The 27256-nt window shown below is 48.9% G+C and overlaps 1 protein-coding gene across 1 annotated transcript in view; it reads right to left on the bottom strand.

Annotated features, from left to right (window-relative positions):
- C15H14orf132 (chromosome 15 C14orf132 homolog) overlaps positions 1 to 26579 on the bottom strand; it is a 54364-nt gene extending 27785 nt beyond the window's left edge. The window contains exon 1 of the mRNA XM_008958280.5: positions 26331 to 26579. Coding sequence (XP_008956528.1) covers positions 26331 to 26357 — 27 coding nt within the window. The 5' untranslated portion in view covers positions 26358 to 26579. The remainder of the gene's footprint in view (positions 1 to 26330) is intronic.
- Positions 26580 to 27256: the final 677 nt, after the last annotated feature.

The following is a 27256-nucleotide window of genomic DNA, read 5'->3' as shown; positions in this document are numbered from 1 at the left end:
TCCTCCAGCTGGCTGTGGCTTCCTGAGGTGGGGATAAGGGGGAGGAGGCTGTGCCTCTGTTGGTTCAGCTATGGGAAGTTCAGGCCACTTTCACTGGATCTCAGCAGTCAAGCAAAGCAAGAGGATGGGGAGTTTAAAAATTTTCCCTTACGGAGGAGCTGGCAAAGGTTGCCATAAATTAGTATTTATTCTACCCCAATTAACTCGATAGCATCTTTGAAGTGATTCAGCAGTGTCATTGGAACCAAATGGGCGTCCCCTGTGTGGGTCAGCAGCTTCCTAATCAGATTAAATTCCTTGCCACTGAGCAGAATAAAGTCTCAGGGCCTTAGGAGGATGGGTGGGGAATTTGTTTGTTCAATTGTTATCTCGTTCATTGGCTAAACAGACATTTTACTGAGCACCTACTACATGCTGGGGGTGGGGGGGGGCGGTCAGGGTAGAAGCCAGAGGTACCAAGAAAAAAACTATGTAATCCCTATTTTGGAGGAAGAGAGAGAGAAGGGGAAAATGGTGGGGGGTGATGAAGGCTAAGAGGAGAGGACAAAAGGAATAAAAGTGAAACTGAGCATCATTCTCCATCAGCGAGCACACGCATACTGGAGTGAAGCGGGGGTTGGGGCAACGGCAAGCCCAGGATGTTTACCTCCCTAAGTGGATCCTTTTGGTTTATTTTTAAACATCCTCTCCTCTATATGGCAAAATTGTCTTCAGTAGTAATCATGGCATGAAACAACAGCAACAAAAGGCCAGATTCTCCACTGGAGATGCACATCGGAATCTCCAGGAGGACGTTCTAAAATGGTCTCCTCCAACCAATGTAGCTCTCAGGGGAACACACTGCACCCTCCTCCCCAGGGGCACCTGTATGAGCAGAAGAGGAAGGCACAGAGGTGGCCATCCTGTGCCAACACAATCCGGCTCAGGACCCTGCAGCCTCACAGTTATTTCAGTACACCCAGCTGGGTCAGAAGCCAGAGAAAACTCCCCCGACCGCTACACATGATGTCCAGGAAGTCACGTCAAAACCCCCTACCTATGTATGGGAGGAAGACAGCACACTGGGTTAGGAAGAAAACAGGGCCAGAGAAGCTAAGGGAGGTGGCGCCGTGTGCGTGCACAATCCCTGCCAACCAGCAAAGCCTGTTCAACAGAGCTGGCCAGAGCGGAATCCCAGCATGGAAAATGCAAAATGCCAGGAGAGCAAATTAAGATGAGGACGTGACTTTTTTGTTTTTTAATTTTTTTAATTTTATTTTTCCATGAGTTATTGGGGTACAGGTGGTTTGTGGTTGCATGAGTAAGTTCTTTAGTGGTGATTTGTGAGATTTTGGTGCACTCATCACCCGAGCAGTAGACACTGCACCGTATTTGTAGTCTTTTATGCCCCCCTTCCACTCTTCCCCCAAGTTCTCAAAGTCCATTGTATCATTCTTGTGCCTTTGCATCCCCACAGCTTAGCTCCCACATACCAGTGAGAACATATGATGTTTGGGTTTCCATTCCTGAGTCACTTCGCTTAGAATAAGAGTCTCCAATCTCATCCAGGTCACTGCAAATGCTATTAATTCATTCCTTTTTATGGCTGCCTAGTAGTCCATCATATATATATATATATATATTTACCCTAGTTTCTTTATCCACTCGATGATTGATGGGCATTGGGGTCAGTTCCACGATTTCGCATTGTGGATTGTGCTGCTATAAACATGCCTGTGCAAGTATCTTTTTCACATAATGACTTCTTTTCCTCTGGGTAGATACACAGTACTGGGATTGCTGGATCAAATGGTAGTTCTACTTTTATTTCTTTAAGGAATCTCCACACTGCTTTCCATAGTGGCTGTACTAGTTTACATTCCCACCAGCTGTGTAGAAGTGTTTCCTGTTCACCACATCCCTGCCAACATCTACTGTTTTTTGATTATGGCCATTCTTGCAGGAATAAGGTAGTATCGCATTGTGGTTTTGATTTGCATTTCCCTGATGATTAGTGATGTTGAGCATTTTTTCATATGTTTGCTGGCCATTTGCATATCTTCTTTTGAAAACTGTCTATTCATGTCCTTAGCTCACTTTTTGATGGGATTGTTTATTTTTTTTATTACTGATTTGTTTGATTTTGTTGTAGATTCTGGATATTAGTCCTTTGTCAGATGTATAGATAGTGAAGATTTTCTCCCACTCTGTGGGTTGTCTGTTTACTCTGCTGACTGTTCCTTTTGCCGTGCAAAAGCTCTTTAGAATAATTAGGTCCCAGCTATTTATCTTTGTTTTTATTGCATTTGCTTTTGGGTTCTTGGTCACGAAATCCTTGCCTAAGCCAATGTAGGGACGTAACTTTCGTTGTTCCTCAAAAGGATGCCACATGGCTGGGTGTGGTGGCTCACCCCTGAAATCCCAGCGTTTTGGGAGGCTGAGGCAGGTGGATCACCTGAGGTTAGGAGTTTGAGACCAGCCTGGCCAACATGGTGAAACCCCGTCTCTACTAAAAATACAAAAATTAGCCGGACGTGGTGGCGTTTGCCTGTAGTCTCAACTACTAGGGAGGCTGAGGCAGGAGAATCACTTGAATCCAGGAGACAGACGTTACAGTGAGCCAAGATTGTACCACTACACTCCAGCCTGGGTGACAGAGCGAGACTCTGTCTCAAAAAACAAACAAACAAACAAAAAAAGGATGCCACAGTCCTGTTCCTTGGGTGGACAGTACTTTTCAAGAGGTCACTTCTTATAAGGAACCTCCATCCTATTCACCCTCTGTTCCTGAGGGGATGGCAGCTTGGACACGAGCAAGGAGGCCTGAGACCCGCCCCAGCTGCAAGTCAACGGCTGCTTCACAGCTCTCTGGCCTCTGCTTACCCAGCTATCAAACAGACATGACGATCCCTGCCTCATCCACCTTCCAAACTCTTTAAAAGCATCAGATGAAAACATTTTTTTCTGTGATAAAGGTACTGACATCCACTCTTTTTGTGACTCTGGGCAGAGAGGGTCTGTGGTGTGTCTTTGATCCTCAGTGTTTTGCACATAGCAGGCACTCAATAAATGCTCAGTGGCTTGTTTGGGCAAAATCAAGTCTATATTATGCTCCATAAGTAACCTGTCTGTTGGAAAGAAAATCATCTCAGAAACAAGATTGGATTCATCCTGAGAGTATGTAAGGGCACTCCGAAGGCCAAGGAAGAATGTACCTGGCAGCCCAGGAGTGAAGACAGCGCTTTAATCCTCTGTTGAGAAACGTGGGTTCCAGTTGCTGAAATGTTTGGCAAAGGGATCTGGACCACTCCCTAGCAGTTCTGACACGGATGCAGCTCAGAGTGGTGGAATTGCGAGGATGTGAACCTTAGCAGCTGTGAGCAGGGAGCTGGGCAGGAGGACTTTTTCCTAAGAGGCAGGAAATGCCTCCTTTCCAATTGAAACAGGCAGTGCTGGTGTTTCAAATTATTACCATAAAGACACATGTGGAGGGCTGCAATCTCCATGTCAGCTTTTGCAAAAGGCAGGGGAGAGAGAAAGTAGATTAACGAAAGGAAAACACGAAGATCCATTGGTCCTTTTTGTTTTCTTTCTTGATTAATGGGGAGCATTTGGAGCTGGTGATGCTCATCTCATGGTTGAGGGTGAAAGAGGACTAGGGGTTCAGGCCAGGGTGCAAAGTCAGGCTCTCTCTCTGACTGGTAGCATAGCCACACATCCAGTCCTTCACTCCAAGCCCATTTTCTTTACCTGACCTGTGGTTCAACACCCTAGTGGGCAGACTGTGGAAGGTTCAGAGAAGACATATGCACATGGCAGGGACTCGATCCATGGAGCGACTTGCTGGAGAAAAGCCATGAGCAGACAAGAAAAGCTGCCTGCAAGGGCTTTTGACTTCAACATGAGCCAAAGGACCGGACCAGCTGGATAGAGGGTTTATCCTCAGAAAGTTTGATTAACTCCTCGTTAAGGGGGAATGTGGTGACTGAGATAGAAGACAAAGTATTAGAATAATTGTTCTGTTGAGCATTTGTAAGAAAGCTGTGGAATTATGTTGAGATGTTTGTTTATTTATTTATTTATCTATTTTTAGAGAGAGGGTCTTACTCTGCCACCCAGGCTGAATGCAGTTGTGTGATCTTGGCTCATTGTAGCCTCAAACTCTTGGGCTCAAGCAATCCTCCCGCCTCAGCCTCTCAAGTAGCTGAAACTACAGGCATGCACCACCACACCCAGCTAACTTTTTATTTTTTGTAGAGACCCGCCCTGTCTGGTCTCCAGCTCCTGGCCTCAAGCCATCCTCCTGCCTCAGCCTCCCAAAGTGCTGATATTACAGGTGTGAGCCACTGCACCTGTCCTGAGATGTTTATTTCTTTAAATATTGCCCACCCAAAGGCACATGATGGCAAATTAGTGCTACTTAAAAGAAAATACAATAAGTTAAACCCACAGAGAATCAGAACCCCAGTGAATCATATCTGCCACTGCAGACGTTCATCACACACAGCTCTAGCTCTGGTGGTGGGCTCTCCAGGCAGCCACATTTGCTGTTTGTCACACATACAGTTAGCTCCTTAAATGAACCTATGAACTAAAATGAGGGGTGTGAATACATGCCCAATGGCAATAGATAACACCAACCCCAGCTACTCCAACAGGGAGAAGGTGCAGGAACAAAGAGCTGGGCCATCCGCACCCCATGTCTGACTTGGCTACTAAGGAGCTGTGTGACTGTGGACTAATCCCTTACCCTCTCTGGGCCTTATCGTTCTTATCTCTAAATGTGGGTAATGAAAATATTTCCCTCCTTGAGGTGCTGTGAGGACTTCTTGAGCTGACAGAAGAACAGCCCTGAGAATGAGGCCCAGTGCATGGTTCTAGGCACAGAGCCCAGCACCAGGGAAATGGTAATTTAATAAGCTGCCATTGTGTTTAGTTTTAGTAGCATTGGTAGTAGGTGATGGTCGTGGCATTGTCTTTGTTTTTACTATTTAAAGATGGTGCATGTTCTGGGAAGGACTTTTTCAAACTTGAGAATTATGAGCTTGCTGTTTTCCTTCCCTATTCAAAGGTCTATGGCAAATACACAATGGGCTATGGAAATGGGCAGGGATGTGTCTCAGGGCTCAGGGAACCCTTTACCCAGACCCTTCCCATCTCAGCTGCTTGGATGTTTGGCACAGGAGATGTGGGATTTATTCCTCTTTCCACAGATGTGTTTGCTGGATTTGCTGATGCTGGGCTGAGTCCCTGGCACTGGGCACGGGTGGGAGAGAAGAGGCCTCTGGCCAAAGCATAGAGGTGAAGTTCCTGCCTCTTTCAGGCATGCAGCACGGGAATTGGGGGTGGCTGAGGAGGAAATCAAGTGAATGGGTGAGGCAAAGGAGAAAGACAGAGTGGGGAAGGACACTGCTCTGTCAGGGAGCTGAGCCCTGAGTCCCCAGATGGTAGCACGAGAATGAGGGTGCAGAGGATAAAAAATCTGCTGAATAAACTCAATATTCTGTTTAGCCACTCAAGCAATGAACATGCACGGCGCTGGAACTCTACACATCATAAAGCACGTCGCAGCTCACTTGGCTGGTCAGTGCTCGCCGTGCCAATAGAACAGCTGTCATTCCATTTTTACTGTTGCAGAGATGGTAGCTGTAGGGGGTCACCTTTGCAAAGATCACACAGCCAGTGTGGGGGCCAGCAGAGACCTGGGCCTGTGACACCAATCCCACCTCCTTCATTTTCTGTGCAGAATCAACTTCATACCAGCCCTGTGTCCTGTGCTGGGGAGCCACACAAGAACCAGCCGATCAGCTCCACAAATGACAATCTAGCCGATAGGGAGGGAGAAATCCCCAGGAATTCTACAGAAGAGCACTGGCCACTCGGAAGAAATGACAGTGCCTTAGCGTGTGGGATCCAGGCACCTGGCTTTGTGGGAAGGGGATTCTGAATCCAGCACTGAAGGAGGGGAGGGGGCATCCCAGGGACAAGGCACTGAAAATTTGGGGCACCACTATGGGGAGCTGCATGTGTCTCAGCCTGACTGGTGTGGGCACCAAGAAGATACATTTCGGGCCCAGGCCTAGAGATGGGGTCTGCTCATGGGAACAACAGTTGGCCCAAGGACCTGGCACTGTATCCCATGGATGGAGGAAGCCACAGAAGACCCTCAGCAGGAGAAAGCTACCTCTGGCAAGAGTGAAGAAAGGAAACAGATCAGGAAGCAACTGGAGACACCCCCCAGGTGAGAAGCACCTGCAGGCGTCCAGGGAGGAGGAAAGGCGGGGCCAAGGGCTGCAGCAGTGGCATGGGAGTTTGGATGGATGTTACTGGGTCAAGAAATACCCAACCCAGCTAGGGCTCCCTCAGCAGACACTACTGCCAGGTTAAAGAATATCCTATGAGCTATGCTGCCATGTGACAAGTGAGCACAGCACAGCGGCTGACAGCAAGGATGCCCAAAAATGACCTGCAAATCCCCCTCTGCCACTTGCTCCCTGTGTGGCTTGGTGACATAACCCTGGGGCTTCAGTTTCCTCATCTGTAGAATGGGAATGATGAGAAGTGCTGAGAGCAGTGCCTGGCCCTTCATGAGTGCTCAATACATGTCAAGCTGTGTCATTACTATCTGTTATATTTGCAAAGCTGTTTGCACAAATTACCACATCCAGTGTTCAAAATAAACCCATGGGGCAGGTTTTTCGTTTTGTTTTGTTTTGTTTGACAGTGTCTCATTCTGTCGCCTAGGCTGGAGGGCAGTGCTGCAATCATGGCTCCCTGCAGCTTCGACCTCCTGGGCTCAAGCAATCCTTCCACCTCAGCCTCCTGAGTAGCTGGGACTACAGATGTGCACCTGACTAGGCTAATTTTTTAACACCACACCTGGTTAACTTTTTTGTAGTTTTTGTAGAGACAGAGTCTCACTATGTTGCCCAGGCTGGTCTTGAACTCCTGAGCTCAAGCAATCTGCCCGCCTCAGCCTCCTAAAGTGCTGGGATTATAGGCATCAGCCACTGCACCCAGCCTGGGGAAGGTAATCTTGAGCCCCTCTTCAAATATGCAAACAGGCTCAGTCATGACTTTCTCGGGATATGCAACCAGGCTCTTGCAGAGCCAAGACTGGGGAATCGAGGGCCCTTGGGCAACCTGTGGCTACCCTGCACAGGAGATAGCCCCCTAGCTGTTCCCAGCCCTGCCAGTGGCAGCCCTACTGCTGCAATGCTGTAGGAGGCACCTGGGAGAGCTGGGCCAGGCAGGGAAATCTATGGATCCTTCCCATTCTCTGTTTGAGATGCATCCTGTCTGATCCATGAGCCCAGGTGGCTGCTGCTTTCTGCTTGAGGGCACAGACTCGTGGATGCATTTTCCAACATCACTTTTAATCTTCCCAACATGCCTGAGTGTCTGGCTGTGTGGGAAAAGCCACAATGTTAACTTCAATTAAAAACTGTTCTCATGCCTCTTGCTTTGCTTGAAATGTTCTCAGCATGGGTGAAGGATTGGAGTCTTTCAAGATGTCTCCAGCAAGAAGGTAGATGATTAAAACCTGCCCTGGGAGGCCTGAGATGGTGCATAAGTATAAATAAGCCAATGTTCACAAGATTCTTAAAAGAAGGGGGAGGTGAGTTGAGGTGGGAGCTAGGGAAGAGGGGAGGTAGAAATGGTGTCATTAAGGATCTTTATTCCAATGGAATAAAATAGCATCAGGTCACAGAAGGCAGTTATTTCCAGGAGCCACAAGTTGTGTTTGTGAGTAAGTTGGACACAGACAGAGGTGTACAGTGACCGAGTGAGGAGGATGTGCCTCATGAAGTGCGGGCAGGGAGGAGAGTGGAGACCCTGAGCTGAGGAAGTAAGCGATGAGACACAGCACGTGGGAGCCAGGTGGCTGGTTCAAATCTGAGCCTCAGTTGCTTCACCTGAAAATTGGGCTTAATTGTAATCTCAACTTCAGAGCATGGTGGTGAGGCTTAGCTGTGCTGCTCTGTGTAACACATTCAACAGAGAGCCTGGCACACAGCAAGGCAGGCGTTAACATGGTCAGTATTGTCAGTTATGGTTATGGTGACTCAAGGGACCAATGGCACCTAAGGTTAACTTCTCCAACCTCCGCGACAGGAACCAAGAGACGTGAAGGAATTTCAGTGCCTCCACATGGTTCTCCACAAAGGATCCAGGGGTGGAGTTGAGCTTCCTTCCAGGTAGAATGCAGGAGGCCTGCAGGATTCTCTCCCAGGATGTCTACTAGCACCACGTGATTTTCCTGACCAAAAGTATAAAAAATGGACTCTACTTCCAAGGACCAATAGACATCATTCTATTGGCAGGAGGCCAAACAGATTCCCCTTTTGCAGAAGACATCACTCCTGCATTGTTTGGCAAAAAGAAGTCTGCTGCTGGGCCGGTTCACCCTGTGTGCCACTGGGGTTCAATGAGCTCCTTCAGCCTTAACCATTCCAGTAGGTGCCCTGAGGTCTAATCCTCAGCATCAGAACAGAGTGACAGGCAGCTCCAGCCATTGGAACCGGTCTTAGTTTAGCTTGTTTGTGCTGCTATAACAAAATCCCACAGACTAGGCAATTTATACACAATAGAATTTTATTTCTCCTAGTTCTGGAGGCTAGGAAGTCCAAGATCAAGGTGCAGGCAGCTCTGGTGTCTGCTGAAGGCTTCTCTGCTCTCTGCTTTTGTGCCTTGCTGCTGCACCCTCTGGAGTGAGGAAGCCTGTGTCCTCACAAAATGGAAGGGACAGAAGGAGTGCATTCACCGCCTCAAGGCCTTTTAGATGGCATTAATCCATTCATGAGGGGGTTAAGCCCTCACGGTCTAATCACTTCCTAAAAGCACATTTGTTTCCTGACTGGGATAATACCATTGCATTGGGGATTAAGGTTCAACATGAGTTTTGCAGGAGACAAACATTCAAACCACAGCAAAACCCTGTAGTTGTGCCTGTGAGCCCCATTAAGTGTCTGATGCTTGAGTTACCTTCATACTGGCTATAGCCCTGATTAGATGGAGCATACTTTGAGGCCAGCGGCCCTGGTGATTGACAACCCTGGAGCTTGAGAGGGACCTTGAGCACCTACCAAAGTCCTCTGTCAGGTATGGTGACCAGTGTTTTTGCCATACATCACAGAAGGAGGCGTGGGGAGCTGGCACCATCTACAGGTGAGGTGCAGATAAATTGTGTGAGGCTATAAAGAATTTGGACCGGGGTTTTCTGACTGCAGCTCCAGGAGTTTTTCCATCTCCCCATGAAATAAGAGATCTTAGGGTCTACCCACTCAACCTGCATTTTGCAGACCAAAAAACAGAAAATAGTGCAACGTCATCATAGGCACCATTTCCTGGCCAGCCTCTGCACATACATGGCCTTACCTAATCCTTACACCTCCACGAGCCAGGAGAGGTCATTATCCCCACTTTACAGAAGAGGAAACTGAGCTCAGGAAGATGGGTGATGTGCTCGAGTCACCCAGCTGGTTTCAAACTCGGGATTCAAACCTAAGTCAGTCTGATTTCCTCTGAAACCCTTGACCACTATGCGGTGCTGAGTTCCTCAGTGGAGCCCAGCAAGAAGGAGGAGGTTCCTCACCACTCTCCTCTCCCTAAGGTCGCACAATATGAGAGCAGTATTGTCAAGACCAAAAAGGCCCAGCTGACCACCCTGACCCCCTTGCAGGGCGCCCTGGGCAGTTCTGTATTCCCCAAGCCAGAAGCTCACAGAGGGCCCTGTCACGTGAATGCTGAATGTACAGCCAATTGCTGCTGCATGCCACCAGCATGCTGAGTGAGCTGCAAGAGGCTTGCAAATTGTCTTGCTTTTTCTAATAAGTTCCCTCTGGGGAGCAGCTAGAGTGGCCTACACCGCATTCCGAGAGGCTCAAGCTATCCAAATTGCATCATAAAGTCTTTACTGAGCACCTGTCCCTTGCAGGAACATTCCAAACATTTCATGTTTATTATCTCCTTTAATTATTTCTTAAATCCCAGGGGGTGGGTTCCTTGTAACAAAGGACACTGAGGCTAAGCTTAGAAAGTACCACCCAGTCCCAGAGCCTAGGTGCGACCCGGGCTCTGAGATCTCTGCTCCAGGCCTTGCAACACCAGCTACCCAGGTGATTCTGCCCCACTTGGCAGGGAAGAAACAGGAGCCAGAGGACTAAGTCGGGGAGGGATAGTGAAGGAAAGAGATTTGAGTGGTCAGAAGGATGGGCTCTAAATCACAGTGATCTTGGCCCTGCTGCCTCCTCTCCATGGTCTATTCTGTACCAGGCACGGTGAGGAGGCCTCATGAACACTACTTCAGAGAATCCCTTACAGAACTTCTGGAAGATAGGAATTATACCTCCTCTTACAGGCTGCGGAAAACGGAGGATCAGGAGTTTGCCCAAGGTGATACAGCTCAGCAGTGGCCAAGCTGAGATGCAGGCCCAGATGTACGCAGCTGCATTTGTGAAGGATACGTATAAATGCATAGTTGGAAGGCAATTCTCCATAGAATCCTGTTCTTTGTGCCTTTTGAATAGAGGATTTGATAGTCTCTGTTCTGGACTATCTTTTCAAGATGTGGGTAAAGTAAACAGCCTTGAAAAAAGACGGTGTCCCCTCTGGGGCAGAGGGCACATCTGTTTCCTGACCAGGATAATTATATCTCTCACTCTGAGGCAAAGGCTGGGCAGGTTTGTCAGCAGTCTCCCTGAAAAGAGTGGGATTTTCTAAGCTTGGGTTCCTCAGCTGTCACACAAACCCATGGCATGCACGGAACCCACCCGGGCTGCTCCACATTGCCCCATGGGACCTGCAGAGCAGGGAGCACTGATGTGAGCATGAAGCTCAAGTTGCTTGCTGCGGTGTGAGTAATAATGCCCTTTGACTCCGGGAGTCTCATGTCTTCTGTCTGCATCTTTGAAATTTTGGAAGACTAACTTGAAGGCAAAGTAAAATTGCAAACCCCTCACAGTTCTTGACATATCTGTGCTAAGCTTCAAAAAAATCAGTTGTAAAAATCCTGGAGGAGAGACATGGCTGAACAGCAGTGTTTAGGAAAGAGAGATCTCCTATCAGAATGAGTCAAAGATTTTGCATTAGACAAGGCAAGATTTGGCCCTCACTGGCCACATTAATGAATGCATTAGGGCTAGATCCAAGGAGGTAATAGATTTTCCTGAATTATTATGTCTTGTTCTGAAAAAACTGTTCTATAAGAACACTGACAGACCAGAGCCTGACCTAGTGAAGATTTTTAGAGAGAATGTGCATTTGGGAAAACAGTTGAGGAAAACGGCTACATTTAGTCCAAAAAAAGGGATGATGCGGAGGGGGGATATACAGTTTTGGTTCAAACATAATAATTCCTGGTGTCCATGCTGCCCTGCACAGTTTGTTCTTTCTCATTCACCATCTCATTTGATTCTCCCACCCATACTATGAGCTATTACTACTGTTCCCATTTAACAGAAAGGGAAACTGAGGCTCCAAGAAATTAAGCATCTTGTTCCAAGTCAAACAGCCCCAAATCATGAGTGGTGGAGCCAGGCCGGGAACTCAAGCCTCCTGCCTCCCCATCTCAGGTGCCACATTACCATATTTAAGCGGCAAAATCCCAAGGCTTGTGGCAACGTATCATAACTACCATCAGTGCACTGCACAAATGAGAATGCCGTGGCTGGGGACCATGACGTGATTTCCCCGGCAGCGCAGTGGCAGGGCCATGCTGTAGCCCAGGGAGACCTGACTCCCATGGAAGTCTCTGTTTGGTGAGGTGGTGAGCCTCCTGTTGCTAAAGATACAGACACAGCAGGTGACTCACCCTGCATAAGGGATGATGGGGAGGGATTCTGGCACATTACAGTCTGTGCTTCTACATGGGCGGTTTGGTCAGCGTCCCAGAATAGCGCAAACAGACGAGTCAGAACTTCCACCACGCTCCCCAACTGAGGGGTCATTATGCTCACTGCGGGCATTTATTAAGGCCTTCCACCAGCCAGGCCCTAGAGAGCTGTAAAGAGAGGCACAGCTTACTGCATTAGCCCTGAGGGTCTCCTATGCAGAGGAGAGGCAGACAGATGGGTAAAGAGAGAGATGCGACAGACGCTTTAGTGTTCTGCTGGAGGCTATGGCTTGACTCCCTGGAGTGCTCCCTCCCCAAGGCCTCATGACTGTGGGTGGGGCCACATCCCTCCTTTTTTTGGTACCTCCTCCCACAGTGGGCTGCTGGAGACTGACAGGGTGAGCTGTGTGACCTGGCTAACAGTGTTCTGTAACACTGGGAGGCTTCTGGGTGACAGGTGGCCATTGGAGATTGAACAGGCAAGGGCCATCATGGAGGTGGGGCTCTGCTCCTCCTACAAGACCACCAGCTGCTGTTGGGGCTCAGCCTGGGATTTCTAGGACCACAGAAGAGGAGGGGGCCTGCCTGCTCCTTGCTGAGTCTGGCCAGCCCAGGGAGAGTCCCCTTCTGGGGGCCAGGGGTCTGCCCAGGCTCTGCTTATCTTCTGCTGCCTTCCTGATGGATTCATCAAAGTCAACATGTACTGGGCACCTCTCTGCATGGCTGCCGGGACACAGAAGTGAGCAGACAGCAGGGACTGTGTGGTGCCCTTGCTCCTTGGTCACCTTTCATAGGAGGTGAGCAGCTGTCAGGACAAGGTGCCCTTAGCGAGAGCAGGGACTTTAGTGCTTGTTCCCCAGCATCCCCAGTGCCTAGAATGGTGTCTGGCCCATCCTCAGTGCTTGTTAACACTTGAGAATTAAATGGGCCGGGGAAAGGTGTGGATTCTGGACACGGTTTCAACCATCCCCACTCATTTTTAAAAAGCAAGAATGTTAGTCAAATACAGTGAGATCCAAAAAGCCTCTGGGCTTTTAAATGGCCTCTGGGTAGGGTGACCAGCCATCCCAGTTGGCCTGGGGCTGTCCTGGTTTCAGCACTGGAAGTGGAAGTCTCCTGTCTTGAAAGCCCCTCAGCCCTGCAGAAACCGGGGTGGTTGGTCACCTTACCTCTGAGTCACCATTTTGACAGAGAAGTCCAGAGGTTTAGAGGGGTCAGCCCTCTCCAAATACAAGCCCCATTGAAAGACCTTGAGCCGGTGTCTTACCCTCTCTGGCCTCCACTCTCCTCCTGAGTCGACTGAGTCATCCCAGGTTCATACCACGGAATCGTTCAGAGGAAGAAGAGGGTACTGCGCAGAATGCCTGTAGTGCTGGGCCCAGCATGCAGCAGACAGTTTGCAGGGGGACAAGAGAGGGGCACTGGGGACTGGGGAGTTTGAGGACGTGGGGCAAGGGTGGGGGACTTGGTGCTGTCTGGATTGCTGGCCTTGGGGAAAGTCATAATCCAGACTCAAAGAGGAGATGCCCGGCAAGCTGATGCAAGACATAATTTTCTGTCCAGTTTCTTTCTTGTGCCTTTATTAATTCCCTGCTCTTCCTTGGTTGGTTTATGAAATATTTACTGGGTCTAGCCCTGGGCTGGGCAGCAGCAATCCTGACATAAATGAGATGAGAACCTTGGCCCTCAAGGGAACCTCGGAAGGGAGGGATGCTCTGATGGTGAGCTGCTTGGAGCTACAGGGGCAGAGGAGAGGTATAGCCTCTCCCGGGGGGAGCAAGCTTCCTGTCCTCCAACGCCCCTCTCAATTCTTTCAGCCTCCTGTGGGGTCCCCACCCCCACCTCTGGCACCAGCCTGTCTGAGTCGTGGGACACCTGGCTTCAGCCACAATCCACTCTGCCCAGACAGGCTGCAGAGACGGCCAGGCTGGAAGGAGTTGTGACATAGAACCACACTCTCTGGGGCTCAGATCTGCCTCCATCTCACCCCAACACTCTACAATCCATCAGCTGTGACTCAGATCTAGCCTTGACCCCAGCTTAGCCTCTTCTCACCTGGATGACTTTGGGCAAGGCCCCAAAGCTCTCTGAGCCTCGGTATCCTCTTCTCTAAAATGGGCATGCTGAATGTGTTGCCTTCATAGGCTGCCCATGCAGCACAGAACTCTTAGCAGGTGCTCAAGATTCACCTACGACAGCTATCCTCTTCTTCCACCAGAGGGCGGGGCTCCTGCCTCACAGGTTTTCGTGCCTAGGAATGATGGTCTGTATGCAATGTGTGCTCTCACGCTGTTGGCAAGGATGACAAAGACAATGAAGGCTGGCAATCACTTCTTTCTGGCTTTCCACATTCCCCAACACAGCCTGCCTGCGCGGCTGGCCCTGCCTGATTGATTTGATTATTGGGATACGCAGCAGGACCCGGGTGGAACCTCCATAGGAAGAGAAGAAGGATTGGCAGGAGGTCAGAGAGAAGGCAGGAGATGCAGGAAGGGCTGCTAAGACTCAATGCAGACAGACGGTTTCAGGGTGCCTGGGAGAGCACATTAGTCAGCCCCCCTCAGATGTCCCTCAAAGCTGCTGGAAACCAAGTCTTAATATATTTCTAATCAGCTTCCAGAGCTTCATGCTGAGGAGATGGATGAGGGGTCCTCACGAGGGCTGGAAGAAATAAGCAGTGTTCCAGCTCTTGGCTAAATGGAAGGCTGGCAAACTGCGTGGGCCTCAGGCTGGAGCAACCTGCTCCCAGCATTTCCCCTCACTTTCATCCTTCTGGGGAACAAGGCTTCCTAGGACCCAGGTATTAGAGATGGAGGCCTAAAGAACCCATCTCTGCTCACTGAACTGCCCAACTCTGGCTCCTGGTCTGCAGACCCCACACCTGAATCAAAGACGGGCTCCCTCAATGTCTCATGGAACATCCTGTCACAGGATACCTGGAAGAACTCCAAGTGGCAACGGCAGACTGGAAAGGAGTTAGGCTGGTCCATGCATGATTTGGCATCCTCACTTGTTATTCCCCAGGCTCACTTGACCTGTAGAGTATGTATGTATGTTACTCACATTTTGTGGCATTTGGGAGACAGGGAGAAAGAGAAGTGCTGGCTGGATCGGGGGCCCATAGCTGGGAGGTAGGGGTAATGGTCTAGATTTAGATTCAAGTGTCAACATTCCTTTTCCCACAATGGGAGAAAAGGAGGAAGGGTGGAAATATAGCTGTTAAAAACACAGGCTTATGAAAATTTCATGTCCAGCCAAAATGGAGTAACAGGGAATAGATTTACCCTCCCAACTGAAACAACTGAAAAACCAGATAAAATACATGAAAATCATTTTCAAGACACCGGACATCAGACAATGAAGGACAGTGACCCTCGAGAGATGGGAAATTGGCAAGATGAGCCATACAGGTGCTCTGGTTTACTGCCTATGGAAAGTTTCCAGGCCATGGAGCAGGAAACTCAGGCAGGGCTCAATGGACTCTCTTTTCCAGTTGAAGAATGGAAATGAGAGTCTGAGGAGAGTGAGGCAGCTGGAGACCACATGGCAGAGTATGGAGAGAAGACAGCCGCCCACAGAGAGAACCCTGGGGTTTGAGAGAGGGACCACTCAAACATTCAACAAAGGACAGATGAGTGCATGTTTGTACAGAAACTGCCTGAGGCAGGGAAAGAATCACCCAAAAAATTATAGAAAATAGTGCCTGGAACCCATATAGGGCCAGAAATAGTGCCTGTTTCCATCATCCATCTTGAAAATCTCATCATTTATGAGGCACTGAGCAGGTAGAATACTCAGAACAGCATTGCCTTTGTGATGGGGAATAATTACTCTTAGATTAAATTTGGCTTGATCCTGCCTAACAAATCTTAAAAACAATACTTGCAAAAATCAAACTGTTCTCAAGCATCTGAACTGCATCCCAGAACAAAGCACAAGAATATTTATGGGAATACAAAAATATCTAGCATACACCACAGTAAAATTCACAATGTTTGGCATCCAGCCAAGAATCATCAGGCATGTAAAGCAGCAGGAAAATATGAACCATATGAGGAGAAAAGGCAATCAATCAAAACCAATCCAGAATTGACATATTTAGAATTAATAAGTGAGGACATTAAAACAGTTGTTATAACTGTATTCCATATGTTCAAAAAGCTACAGGTAACAATGAACATGTTAAGAAGAGAATGGAAGAGATATGTTTTTATATAAAAGATCCAAATTAGCTTCTAGAGATGAAAACTATAATATTTAGTATCAAAAGTACACTGGGTGGGGATATTATTAATAGCAGATTAGATATTGCAGAAGAAAACCTTGTTAACTTGAAGACATATCAATAATAACTATCCAAATAAAACACAAACAGAAACAAAGACCAAAAAAAAAAAAAAAATGAAGAGACTATCAGTGAGCTGTAAGACAACTTCAGGTGACCTAATATATGTGTATTAGTCCCAAAAGAAGAGGAGAGAGAAGACAGAACTATATATATATATACATATATATATATACATATATATATACACACACACACACACACACACATATATATATATATATATATATATATATATATATATATATATATATATATATATATAGTTGAGGCAGGAGAATGGTGTGAACTCAGGAGGCAGAGCTTGCAGTGAGCCGAGATCAAGCCACTGCACTCCAGCCTGGGTGACAGAGCGAGACTCTGTCTCAAAAAAATAAATAAATAAAATAAAATAAAAGCTTCAACACTCCATTTAAAAAGCAGAGATTGTTGGATTGGATTTTAAAATAGGCTCTTAAAAATTTATGTCCACAGAAAAACCTGAACACAGATGTTTATAGCAGCTTTATTAATAATTGCCAAAACTTCAGGTGATCTGCCTGCCTCGGCCTCCCAAAGTGCTGGGATTAGAGGCATGAGCCACCACGCCTGGCCCAACACGGCAAAACCCTGTCTCTACTATAAATACAAAAAATTAGCTGGATGTAGTGGCGGGCACCTGAAATCCCAGCTACTCGGGATGCTGAGGCAGGAGAATTGCTTGAACCCAGGAGGTGGAGGTTGCAGTGAGCTGAGATCATACCACTACACTCAAGCTTGGATGACAGAGCGAGACTCCATCTCAAAAAGAAAAGCAAAAACTTGGAAGCAAACAAGAAGTTCTTCAATAGGTGAATGGACAAACAAACTGTGGTACATCTAGACAACGGAATATTATTCAGCACTAAAATGGAAAAAGCAGGCTGGGTGTGGTGGCTCACACCTGTAATACCAGCACTTTGGGAGGCTGAGGCAGGCAGACCACCTGAGGTCAGGAGTTAGAGACCAGCCTGGCCAACATGGTGAAACCCCATCTCCACTAAAAACACAAAAATTAGCTGGGTATGGTGGCATGCACCTGTAATCCCATCTATTCGGGAGGCTGAGGCAGGTGAATCACTTGAACCCAGGGGGCAGAGATTGCAATGAGCTGAGATCACGCCACTGCACTCCAGCCAGGGCAACAGAGTGAAACTCCATCTCAAAAATATAAAAAATAAATAAAAATAAAAAATAAAATAGGAAAAGCTATCAAGTCTTAGGTGCATATTACTAAGTGAAAGCAGCCAATCTGAAAAGCTACATACTGAATGATTCCAACTATGATACCCTGGAAAAGGTAAAACTGTGAAGATAGTAGAAAGATCAGTAATTGCTAGGAGTTAAGGGGAGGGAGAGGTGAATACATGCAGCCCAGAGGACTTTTAGGCCAGTAAAAATACTGTCTACAACGTGGAACCATGTCATTATACTTTTGTCCAAGCCCACAGAATGTACAACACCAAGAGAGAACCCTAATGTAAACTATGGACTTTGGAGTGTTTTGTTTTTGTTTTTTGAGATGGAGTTTCACTCTGTCACCCAGGCTGGAGTGCAATGGCTCGATCTCAGCTCACTGCAACCTCCACCTCCCAGGTTCAAGCGATTCTCCTGCCTCAGCCTCCTAAGTAGCTGGGATTACAGGCGCCCACCACCACGCCCAGCTAATTTTTGTATTTTTAGTAGAGACAGGGTTTCGTCATGTTGGTCAGGCTGGTCTCAAACTCCTGACATCAGGTGATCCACCTGCCTCGGCCTCCCAAAGTGCTGGGATTACAGGCATGAGACACCGTGCTCAGCGACTTTGGAGGATTCTGATGTGTCGACGTAGGTTAGTCAGTTGTGGCAAATGCACAGCTCCGGTGGGGATGCTGATGGTGGAAGAGGCTGTGCATGAACAGGGGCAGAGGGGCATCTGAGAAATCTCTATGCCCTCCTCTCGATTTTTCTGTGAACTTAAAACATCTCTTTAAAAAAGTTCTTAAAAATAATAGGCTGACGTGATGCAGAGACCTGTGTTTGATCCCCAGCTGTGTGCCCTCTAAGCCTCAGTTTCCTCACCTATAAAATGGATTGGAATGTGCCTATTCCAGGGGGCCATTGCAAGGATTCAGTGAGATTCTGTGTGTTGCTCAGCACAGGGTTTGTCTGGTACCTCAAAGGCATCTGTTGAATGGTAGCTGTGATGGGAAGGTACAGGGATGTCTTGAGGGGACACAGTGAGGAGGGAGTGAACACAGATGGGTCTCCATCACCTCAGTGTAGAAAGAGCTGCAGTGCAGGACCTGAGCAGGACAGAGCACACAGCAAGTGCTCCCTAAACACTCAAGCATTTCATTGGAGACCGGCCATCCACCTGCAGATATCCCAGTTCTCTTAGCTTTGTGAGATTCCATTGTTTCAAGTCACATGTCTAAAATCTTAAAACACTAGAAATTTGGTCTACAAAAATCACTGGAATGTTTACTTCTTGAACTGCTCATTACACCTCTGCATAAAATGCGGCCTTATACCCTCTCCTGAAGCAGGTCTAATTAGAAGGATAAAATATTTAAATCTTTGCAATGGAAACCTGAAGTACAACCAGACAAGCCCTAAGATAACAGACAATTTGTATTTTAATGATAATTCTTGCTTGAAGAAAAAGAAGCACTCATTGGCTGAAGAAAATATTCTCTAAGAAGCAGACTGCCAGACTCCCTGGAATTCTATTTTTCTGGGCAGTGATATGTTCCTCTGGGGACCAACAACTTCTGCTAGTTTCTTGCATATCTGTCAGAATGAGGCCCTTCCCCGTAGCTAAGACAGTTTCAAGAGATAACAAAATCACCTCTCCAATAGGAAGAGATGTCTTTTGTGTCTTTTTTCCCCTCCGTGAAAAATGATTAAAATGCAAATTAACTGTGAGTCTCTCAAGGTCCTGGGGGACCTTCTCTTTAGAAGAGGAATTAGCAGGGGATATGCCAGCATCTCAGCTGTGATTAGATACACATGTAGTGTCTCCCAGAAGGACAGGCCCAGTGTTAATATGATGTTAATATGTAGGTGAGACTGAATCCTCCCACCTGGCAAGGGCCAGATTCCAAGAGACAGGTGAAAGAGAGAGGTGGGGGAATTCCCAGCTCCTCAAGCACAGGAAACCTACTTGGATCTCCCCAATATGAAGCTGAACCAAATAAAATGGTCATTTGATAGGTCAAAAATGGTCAAATGTCAGCAATTTCACATGGTTCAGCCTAATAAAGCCATGGCCTACCTCCTTAGTAATAAGTGACTTTTCTACTGGGCTTGGCAGTATTTTAAGGTTTTGCCAAGCTCTACACACCCTTGTTTAGTCTAGAGATAATACACTGGGCTGGATGAATCCAGCCCACACACCTGTTTTGTTTGGTCCAAGTAGTAGCCAGTCCTCAAGGACAATGACCATCCATTCTGTCCCTTGCTCCTAGACACACACACTACATCAAGAGCTGGAATCCGACTCCCCTCCCTTTAAATCTGAGCTGGCCTGGAGACTTTCTTGACTAAAAGAATGTAGTGTTAATGACATTCTGGGACTTCTAGGCAGGTCCTATGAAGCCTGCAGCTTCTACCTGGAACTGCTGGAACACTCTTTCTTGGGGGAGCCAGCACCATGCAAGAAGAGCAACAACCTTGGGACCTCCATACTGGGAGGAAGCCCAAGTCACCTGAAGAAGCCCTTGCAGGATGAAATCCCAAGAGGAGAGTGGCCAAGTTGCCTAGAGGCACCAGACAAGTTCAGAGGAAACTACACGCTGGAAGCCTCGACTCCAGTCCCTGCTGTTCCAGCTGATGCCACTCGGGCAAAAACAAACTGTCTAGCCAAGCCCTTCCTCAATTCTGGTCCCACAAAATCGTCAGCACAATAAATGATTGCTTTAAGCCATTAAGTAACTGAAGTCATAGGCAGTAAGTAACAGAAACAGTCCACACCATGGTTGGTAGGTCTGGTAACAATTTCTAATTAGTTGTTAACATTAAAACACCCAGAGTGCATGAGAAAATCAAAATTTCAGCTTTCTTTTAAACACAGAAGCACCTGCAGCCCCAGGCCTGTGTTTCTGCATGGCATGAGCAAGGGGCTAGAGCTCCAGTGCCCCATCCAGGCCAGGCTGGCCAAGCTCTCCAGGGCATCACAGCCCCCACTCCATCCAACTCCACTCCATGAGGTCACCTGGCTGGTTTCGGGCTCCCTGGACTTATACACCCACCCCCTCACCACCTGACCCCTCTGCTCCAATGGCCACTAGCAACTCACACTCCCAACAGGAGATACTGTTTCAAGCCTTCTTGCCTTTGTGCACACAGTTCCCTCTGCCCAAAACACCCACACTCCTGTGTCTGCATAACCGCCATGCATCTCTCAAACTCAGTTCAAGTCAAAAACCCCTGAAGGCTTGCCTGATCTCTGGGCTCCTGGAGCCCCTGTGTTTACCCCCATCTTGTTATCTATCACTTGGAAGGCTCTGAGGCACATCCCTTAACCTAAAGCATTCCATGTAGGGAGGGCCTGGCACACAGGAAACATTTTCTAAGACACTAAATGAACAGTTCCGTGAGGACACAGTTTTGTCCCCATTTCACAGATAATGAAACTGAGGTTTAAATAAGCGATCTGTTCACTGCTGCCCCAAGATCAACAGCTGCTAATATGAGGGCCAAGATGCTTATCCTTTACGGGTCTTCAGAACCTGTTGTGGGTTGAATTGTGTCCCCTCGATAGGTAGAATGAAGTTCTAATCCTGGGTCCTCTGAATATGTCCTTATTTAGAAACAGAGTCTCTGCAGATGTAATCAAGTTAAGATAATGTCATTAGGGTGGGCCCTAAGCCAATACGGCTGGTGTCCTCATAAGATGAGAAGAGACTCAGAGAGACACACTGGGAGAATGCCACATGATGATGCAGGCAGAGACTACAGCAATGTGTCCACAAGCCAAGGAATGCCAAGGACTGCAGGTAACACTGTGATGCTAAGAGAGTGGCCTGGAACAGATTCCACCCCCACCCCCAGCACCTTCAGAGAGACTACTTTGGCCCTGCTGACACCTGGATTGTGGACTTCCAGCCTCCAGAACCGTGACAGAATGAATTTCTGTTGTTTTAAACCACCCAGTTTGTAGTAATTTATCACAGCCTTAGGAAACTAATAGAGATTGGTTCAAGAATTTGTTTAAAAATGTACACAGCTGGGTACAATGGCTCATGCCTGTAATCCCAGCACTTCAGGAGGCCAAGGCAGGAGGATCGCTTGAGCCCAGGAGCTCTAGACCTGCCTGGGCAACATAATGAGACCTCATTTCTACTAAAGATAATTTTTAAAAGACTAGCCAGCCATGGTGGCATGTGCCTGTAGCCCCAGAGACTCAGGCAGTTGAGGTGGGCAGAGTGCTTCAGCCTGGGAGATTAAGGCTGCAGTGAACCATGATTGCACCACTGCACTCCATCCTGGGCAACAGAACAAGACCGTGTCTCAAAATAAAAAAGAATAATGATAATAAAATAAAAATGTACACAAACACAACCGCCTGGATGGATCAGAGGATGAAGCTGATCCACAGAGGGTCCCTGGCCCCCCCAGCTCTTGCAGGGGTACTGCGATGACATGGAAGGATGGTCCTGCATCAGTGGATGTGGCTCCGCTCCTAGCCCTCTGTTTGCCGGCTGAGCCTCCCTGGCTATTCATTCCAAATCTCCCTTTCTTGATGATGGGAATAATAAAGGCACCCACCTCAACTACAGGTTTCCCACCTCTGGCAGGTGTGGCCTGGAGAGAGGGAGAAGCTCAGTTTTGGAGCAAGTTCCAAGGCTATGTCACTCTGGGCCCAAACATTTTAAGTTGCTGAATCGATACTGTGTTAGGTGACTTCCAGTGACCACATGAGTTTTTAATGGCCTAAGGGTGACCAGAGAGCCAGGGATCTGTTTCATCCAGGGAGGGAGAAGTGGGAGGGTGGATGTATCCTATAGGGTGGGCTTACACTCTGAGTCTCACCCTTCATTGACCACTGGGATCAGCTGGGGAATGCAAGGAAAGTGCTGGTGCCTGGCTCCCACCCCTAGAATCTGATGGGAGTATCGGAGGTGAGACCTGGGCAGCAGGACTCTTGAAAGCTCCCAGGTGATTCTAATGGCAACAACATTTGAGAACCACTGGCTTGAAACCACTCACTGCAGGGACGGGACAGTGCAAGACAAAAAGAAGGTTGAGCTTTTAGACCCGAGGCATGCTTTAACAGGGGAGTTACGCCATAAGAACAAGTGAAGGAGCCCTCCTGTCTCTGTTGTCCATCCCATTCCCCCATAATGAGTGCTGGCTTAGCATGCAGAACGTTCCTGAAATGTTTGCTCCCTTCCCCCAGCACGTGCCTCTGTGTCACTGCACTTCTTGGATGATGTGGGCTTCCCCCGGAGCAAGTGAGCGTCCCAACGGGCCCAAGTGGAAGCTAAGGCTTTTTAGGACTTGGCCACAGAATGTCACCAATACTGCATTCTCTTCACCAAGAAAGCCACTAGACTTTCTCTTCACCAAGGACAGTCCCAGATTTAAGGGGAGAAGAATCAGATTCCAGCTCTTGAAGTGGTGGGCAGCAAGCATGTCCAGGAGGGAGACAGGGAATGCATGGCGGCTGTCTTTGAACATGCGTGATCCTGCCAATGAAACAGGGATTTTGGACTCAGTCCTAAAAGACTGTGATTCTCCCCTTGTCCCCAGCCCACTGGACATCCAGGTGGCCCTGTCCTCTTGGCCACTCCTGGCCTAAGAGAAATGAATGCCCTTTTTCACTGTTCACATCCTCCAGAGTCACCAGAGACTCAGGCACTGTGTGGAGTGGGGCTGGGGTGTTTCCAGGGTAGGGGAGAGGGCAACTGGGAGCCTCCAGGGCTCAGAAGTAAGATGGGGCCCACGAGCACACTCTCAGTGCCTGCAGCCTCTCTTACACCGTCATACAGCCACGTGTACTGCACCAGGGAGGGCACCTCTAAGAAGATTTGCCAGATAACTGGTGTCTACTCTGTACACCCAAAGAGGATATCTATTTAATGCTTAGCTTTTGAGTGGAAAATCTTTCTAAAATGGCTTATGTGTTCTGGGTCTTCTTAAGCCAAAAACAGGAATCACATTTAACAACATGGGGAAGAAGAAACGTGGGCTAGGAGTCACGTGGATCTGGTTTCACTGACTTAGTTAATCACACAAGCGTGCATGCCCAGCCCCAGGCGTCCCTCCAGCTTCTATCCTCTACAGGGGCTGAGGTTTTCCCAAGGGACTGCTTCAACTATATGCCATTCTCCTGCTCAATAACTTGCAATGGCTCCCACTGCCTTACTGATTAGATGCAAACTTCTCACCCCAGCAATCAGCACCTTCTATAATCTGGCCCTGGCCTCTGTCTCCCAGCCCTCCTGCACCCCTATCCTCTAGCTTTCTGAAGAACTCTGTGAATATTTTCTGGACTTCCCTATCTCGATATCTCTCCACCTAGAACAGTCTTAACTCCCAGGCCCACCAGGAGATATATGCCTACAGTTCTAATCCATCTTCAGCCCCCATTCTCAAAGTCCTGATGATGACAGCTGTTCAGTGGCATTGGCATTTGACACTTTGAATTCACCATCTTTTCCTGTTAATGTCTTTTCATGAACATACATCTTGTCCTCATCCAATCCTCTAATAAATACTTGAGGACCTGCTACGTGCTGGGCACCTTCTTCAACCCAGCCCTTTAGCCATTCCCCTCTTTGTGTCTTAGGCGGGCCCATCATTTCTCGAAGCTTTTATAAACATGCAGAAAGAAAATCTACGTCCTATTCAAGTTTGTCCCACAGGATCCCTGTCCCAGTGCCTGATACGGAGCTTGTCACAAGGCAGGTACTAGACATTTGCTGAGCAAGTGGATGGATGCACCAACATTTCGCTGCAAACTGCCCCCTGATGAGGGAAAGACTGCACAGGGAGACAGTGACTGTCACACACACCTGGTGGCCACAGGACACACCAGGAGCAGGGTCTGAGCACTTGCTCCAGCCAAGCACTGCGAAGTATTGTAGGTAGGGAAGTAACAGTTCCCATCCTTATGGGGATAATGGGATGAATCAACAGCAGAAAGCAATCTACTAGAAAGGCACAATAGTAAGCCCACTTCCCAGAGGGAAGAGAAGAGAGAAATCATTCTGAAATAGATCTGTCCTGTACCTTACATCGTATCTTTCTCAGGATGAAGCAATAAGGTGGAAAACCCTTTGCAGATACTCAGGCCCAGATTTGAAATCCAGTTCTCCTCCTTGCAAATGGCATGCTCTTGGGCAAATTATTTAATCTCGTTTAGTGTCCTGACCTGTAAAATGGGGCCTCCGTCATGGACTTGTAAGGATTTGCTGTGATAAAATATGCCAAGCACCCAGCGTCTGGCACATAGTAGGTGCCCAAAAAACCTTAGCATCTGTTCTCATCTGTGTGGTACTTCATGTTTCTGTTCCTTGCAGCTAGCACAGTACTGCGCATGTAACCAGTGTCAAAAATGTGTCAAGGAGAATACACTGACCAAGTGGAATGTGAATTGTAAACAAAAAAGGAAAAATAGGAACCTGGTCTCTGGGCAGATTCTGCCTAAAGACGTTAAAAAGCCCTGTATTTATTTTGTCAAGTTGCCATGGCAGCAACTGATGCTCCAGCCAGCTCCAGGGTTAGCAGGGATCAATTTATCTTGTAACCATGGAAATTCCGGAGGTTCAGTGGGATCCAGAGGGGAAGGCAGACACAGTTCTTCTCCAGTCTAGAAATAAATCCTGGAAAGCCTCCTTAGTTTTCATGTAGCTAAAACCATCATTATCTAAAATGATGTTTACATGACAATTTTTATAAGTATGGATTTAGGCACAGGAGATGTAAAATCAGGCAAAAAAAAAAAAGGGCCAGCGATACTCAGAAGGGCAATTAGCATCATGGAAAACTTAAGGGGCTGCCGGAGAGCCAGGATCTAGACCCCCAGAACTAACTTGGGGCTTCCACATCTTTTAAGCCTCCATTTGCAGACTCGCTGTCCACACACAGTCTGGATTTTGCTGTCACTTTTTAAACAGGCTTCCACTACAGGTGAAGCTTGGGGAAAAAGCAAGTGTCCCCTCAAACTTCATTCCCTGTAAAAGAAAACAGCAGCAGATGGGGTCCCTGCCACACACCCTGGAGACAGAAGGGAGCCTGGGTGGCCTCCCGACCTCTCTGCTCGCACCATAACCAACCAACACAACCAGAGAAGGTGCAAGATGTGGCTTTGGTAGATTGGGACTTACTCTCCCGGGCCAAACGCAGCCCTTCCCTGGAGCCAGCTCTGGGTCTTCTCTAGGGTCACAGACTGATGGAGAAATCCGGGATTTGTCTTTGTTCTGGCTCAAGAGAGTTAAGGCACAGAAATAGAATCATCACCCAAGCTCAGAACTCCAGGGCATTCTGCTGGAGGAAAATTCAAGCTGTGAGAGATTTGTTTTTCGGGCCACTGGGAGCCTGTTTGTGTCGGGGAGGGGGGTGGGGGGGTTCTGGCCGCGCTGGGCACTGGTGGCTCCATCAGACTCTACACAAAGCAAAACAGGACAAACGACTGCGGCGCGTCGACGCTTGGCGGGTCACGGTCACAAAGCGGGTCTCAGCGCCTTCCTCAGGCGGCGGCAAAGGGGGCGCCCGAGGTCACCGGCAAGAGACAGATTACTGGCGCCTCAGGAAAACAGAGTGGGGAAGAGCGAGACTGTGCGCCCATCCACGTTCGCGCGGGTCTGAGCTGGCCCGGCCTTGGAGGGCTCCGGGACCCCAGAAGGGGGACAGCAGTGGGGGATGGGCAGGAAGGGGGCGACTCGGGCTACCCAGGCTCCTCGCAGCCTTCCTGCCAACGAGAGGGGCCCGGGTGGGAACAGCTCGAGCCGCGGGGGTGCGGGGCGCGCAGCCCGCCCCACCCCGCGAGAGCCGCGATCGCCGCCCCCGACGCGTGCACCAAGTGGGGGTGCCCGGCTCGGGACAAAGGACCGGGACGCGGATCGCGGGCGGGCGCCACTGCCCAGCCCCAGGGTGGAGGGCGAGACCGTAGCCCCGAACCTCCCCAAACTTGGCGGCCCGGGGCGCGTGGGGAGGGCGCCCCGTTACCTGCGCGGCCATAAAGGAGAGATCCATGGTATCGCTGCAGCCAGCGCTCGAGTCCTCGCTGCTGCCGCTGCCGCTGCGGGTCAGCCGCCTGCACAGTTGGCGGGGATCGGGCTGAGCAGCGAGCGTCCGGAGACCGCACGGCGCCCTCGGCTGTCTCTGGGCTTCTGGCTCCAGATCTCTACTAGGCGGAGGGCCCCGAGCGCGGGGGCGGGCGGGGCGGGGTGGGGCGGGGCTCGGGGGACGGGGCGCCCCTCCACGTGACCACTCCCCGCCCCACCCCCGGGGCGGGGTCCGTCAGAAACCCCAAGCGCTCGCAATCGCCTCCCTTCGTGGGCGGGATGGGGAAACTGAGGCCCGAGGCCGCCCCGCTGGTTGGTGCAAGAACCAGCCTGCAACCCAAGTCCTGAGCTGTTGGCGCCCCGCCCCGTGCAGTTGAACCCAACCCGCCCGGGGCTGTGGGCAGCGCGCTCTTGGGGCTGACACGTTATCCCGAGCCTGAGGACCAAGATCGGAGTGACCTGGCTTTCCACGCCAACGCTCCTCCCAGAGTCCGGTGTACTCCCGGCTCGGCATCTGGGCAGAACGAGGTTTAATCCTAGCCCTGCTTTGTTGTGCAGCTTGAGCAAGATAAGTGTCTTTGAGCCTAGATTTCCTCATCTGTGAAAAGAGAATACAGAACCGAATAATTAAATGAGATAGGGAATATAGCACGCGGTGTCCTCAGTAAATGAGAGCCCTAACATGGCTAATCATCCAATAGAGACGAGGCTGTGAGTGGTGTCTTCGAGGACCGCACGGTGCTCAGGTTGCACAGCGGGTACTCCATGGCTCTCAGCTCAAACAAGTATCGAAAATCATGCAGGTGCCACAGTTCAAGTAAGGGGAACAGAAGAGATGCCCACAGGGGCCCATTGCTCTGTGTGTGT

The sequence above is a fragment of the Pan paniscus genome, chromosome 15 (genome assembly GCF_029289425.2).
Source record: "Pan paniscus chromosome 15, NHGRI_mPanPan1-v2.0_pri, whole genome shotgun sequence".
In the NCBI taxonomy this organism is placed as follows: domain Eukaryota; kingdom Metazoa; phylum Chordata; class Mammalia; order Primates; family Hominidae; genus Pan; species Pan paniscus.
Note: the sequence above shows the minus strand (reverse complement) of the source record. Positions and strands in the feature narration are given on the sequence as shown.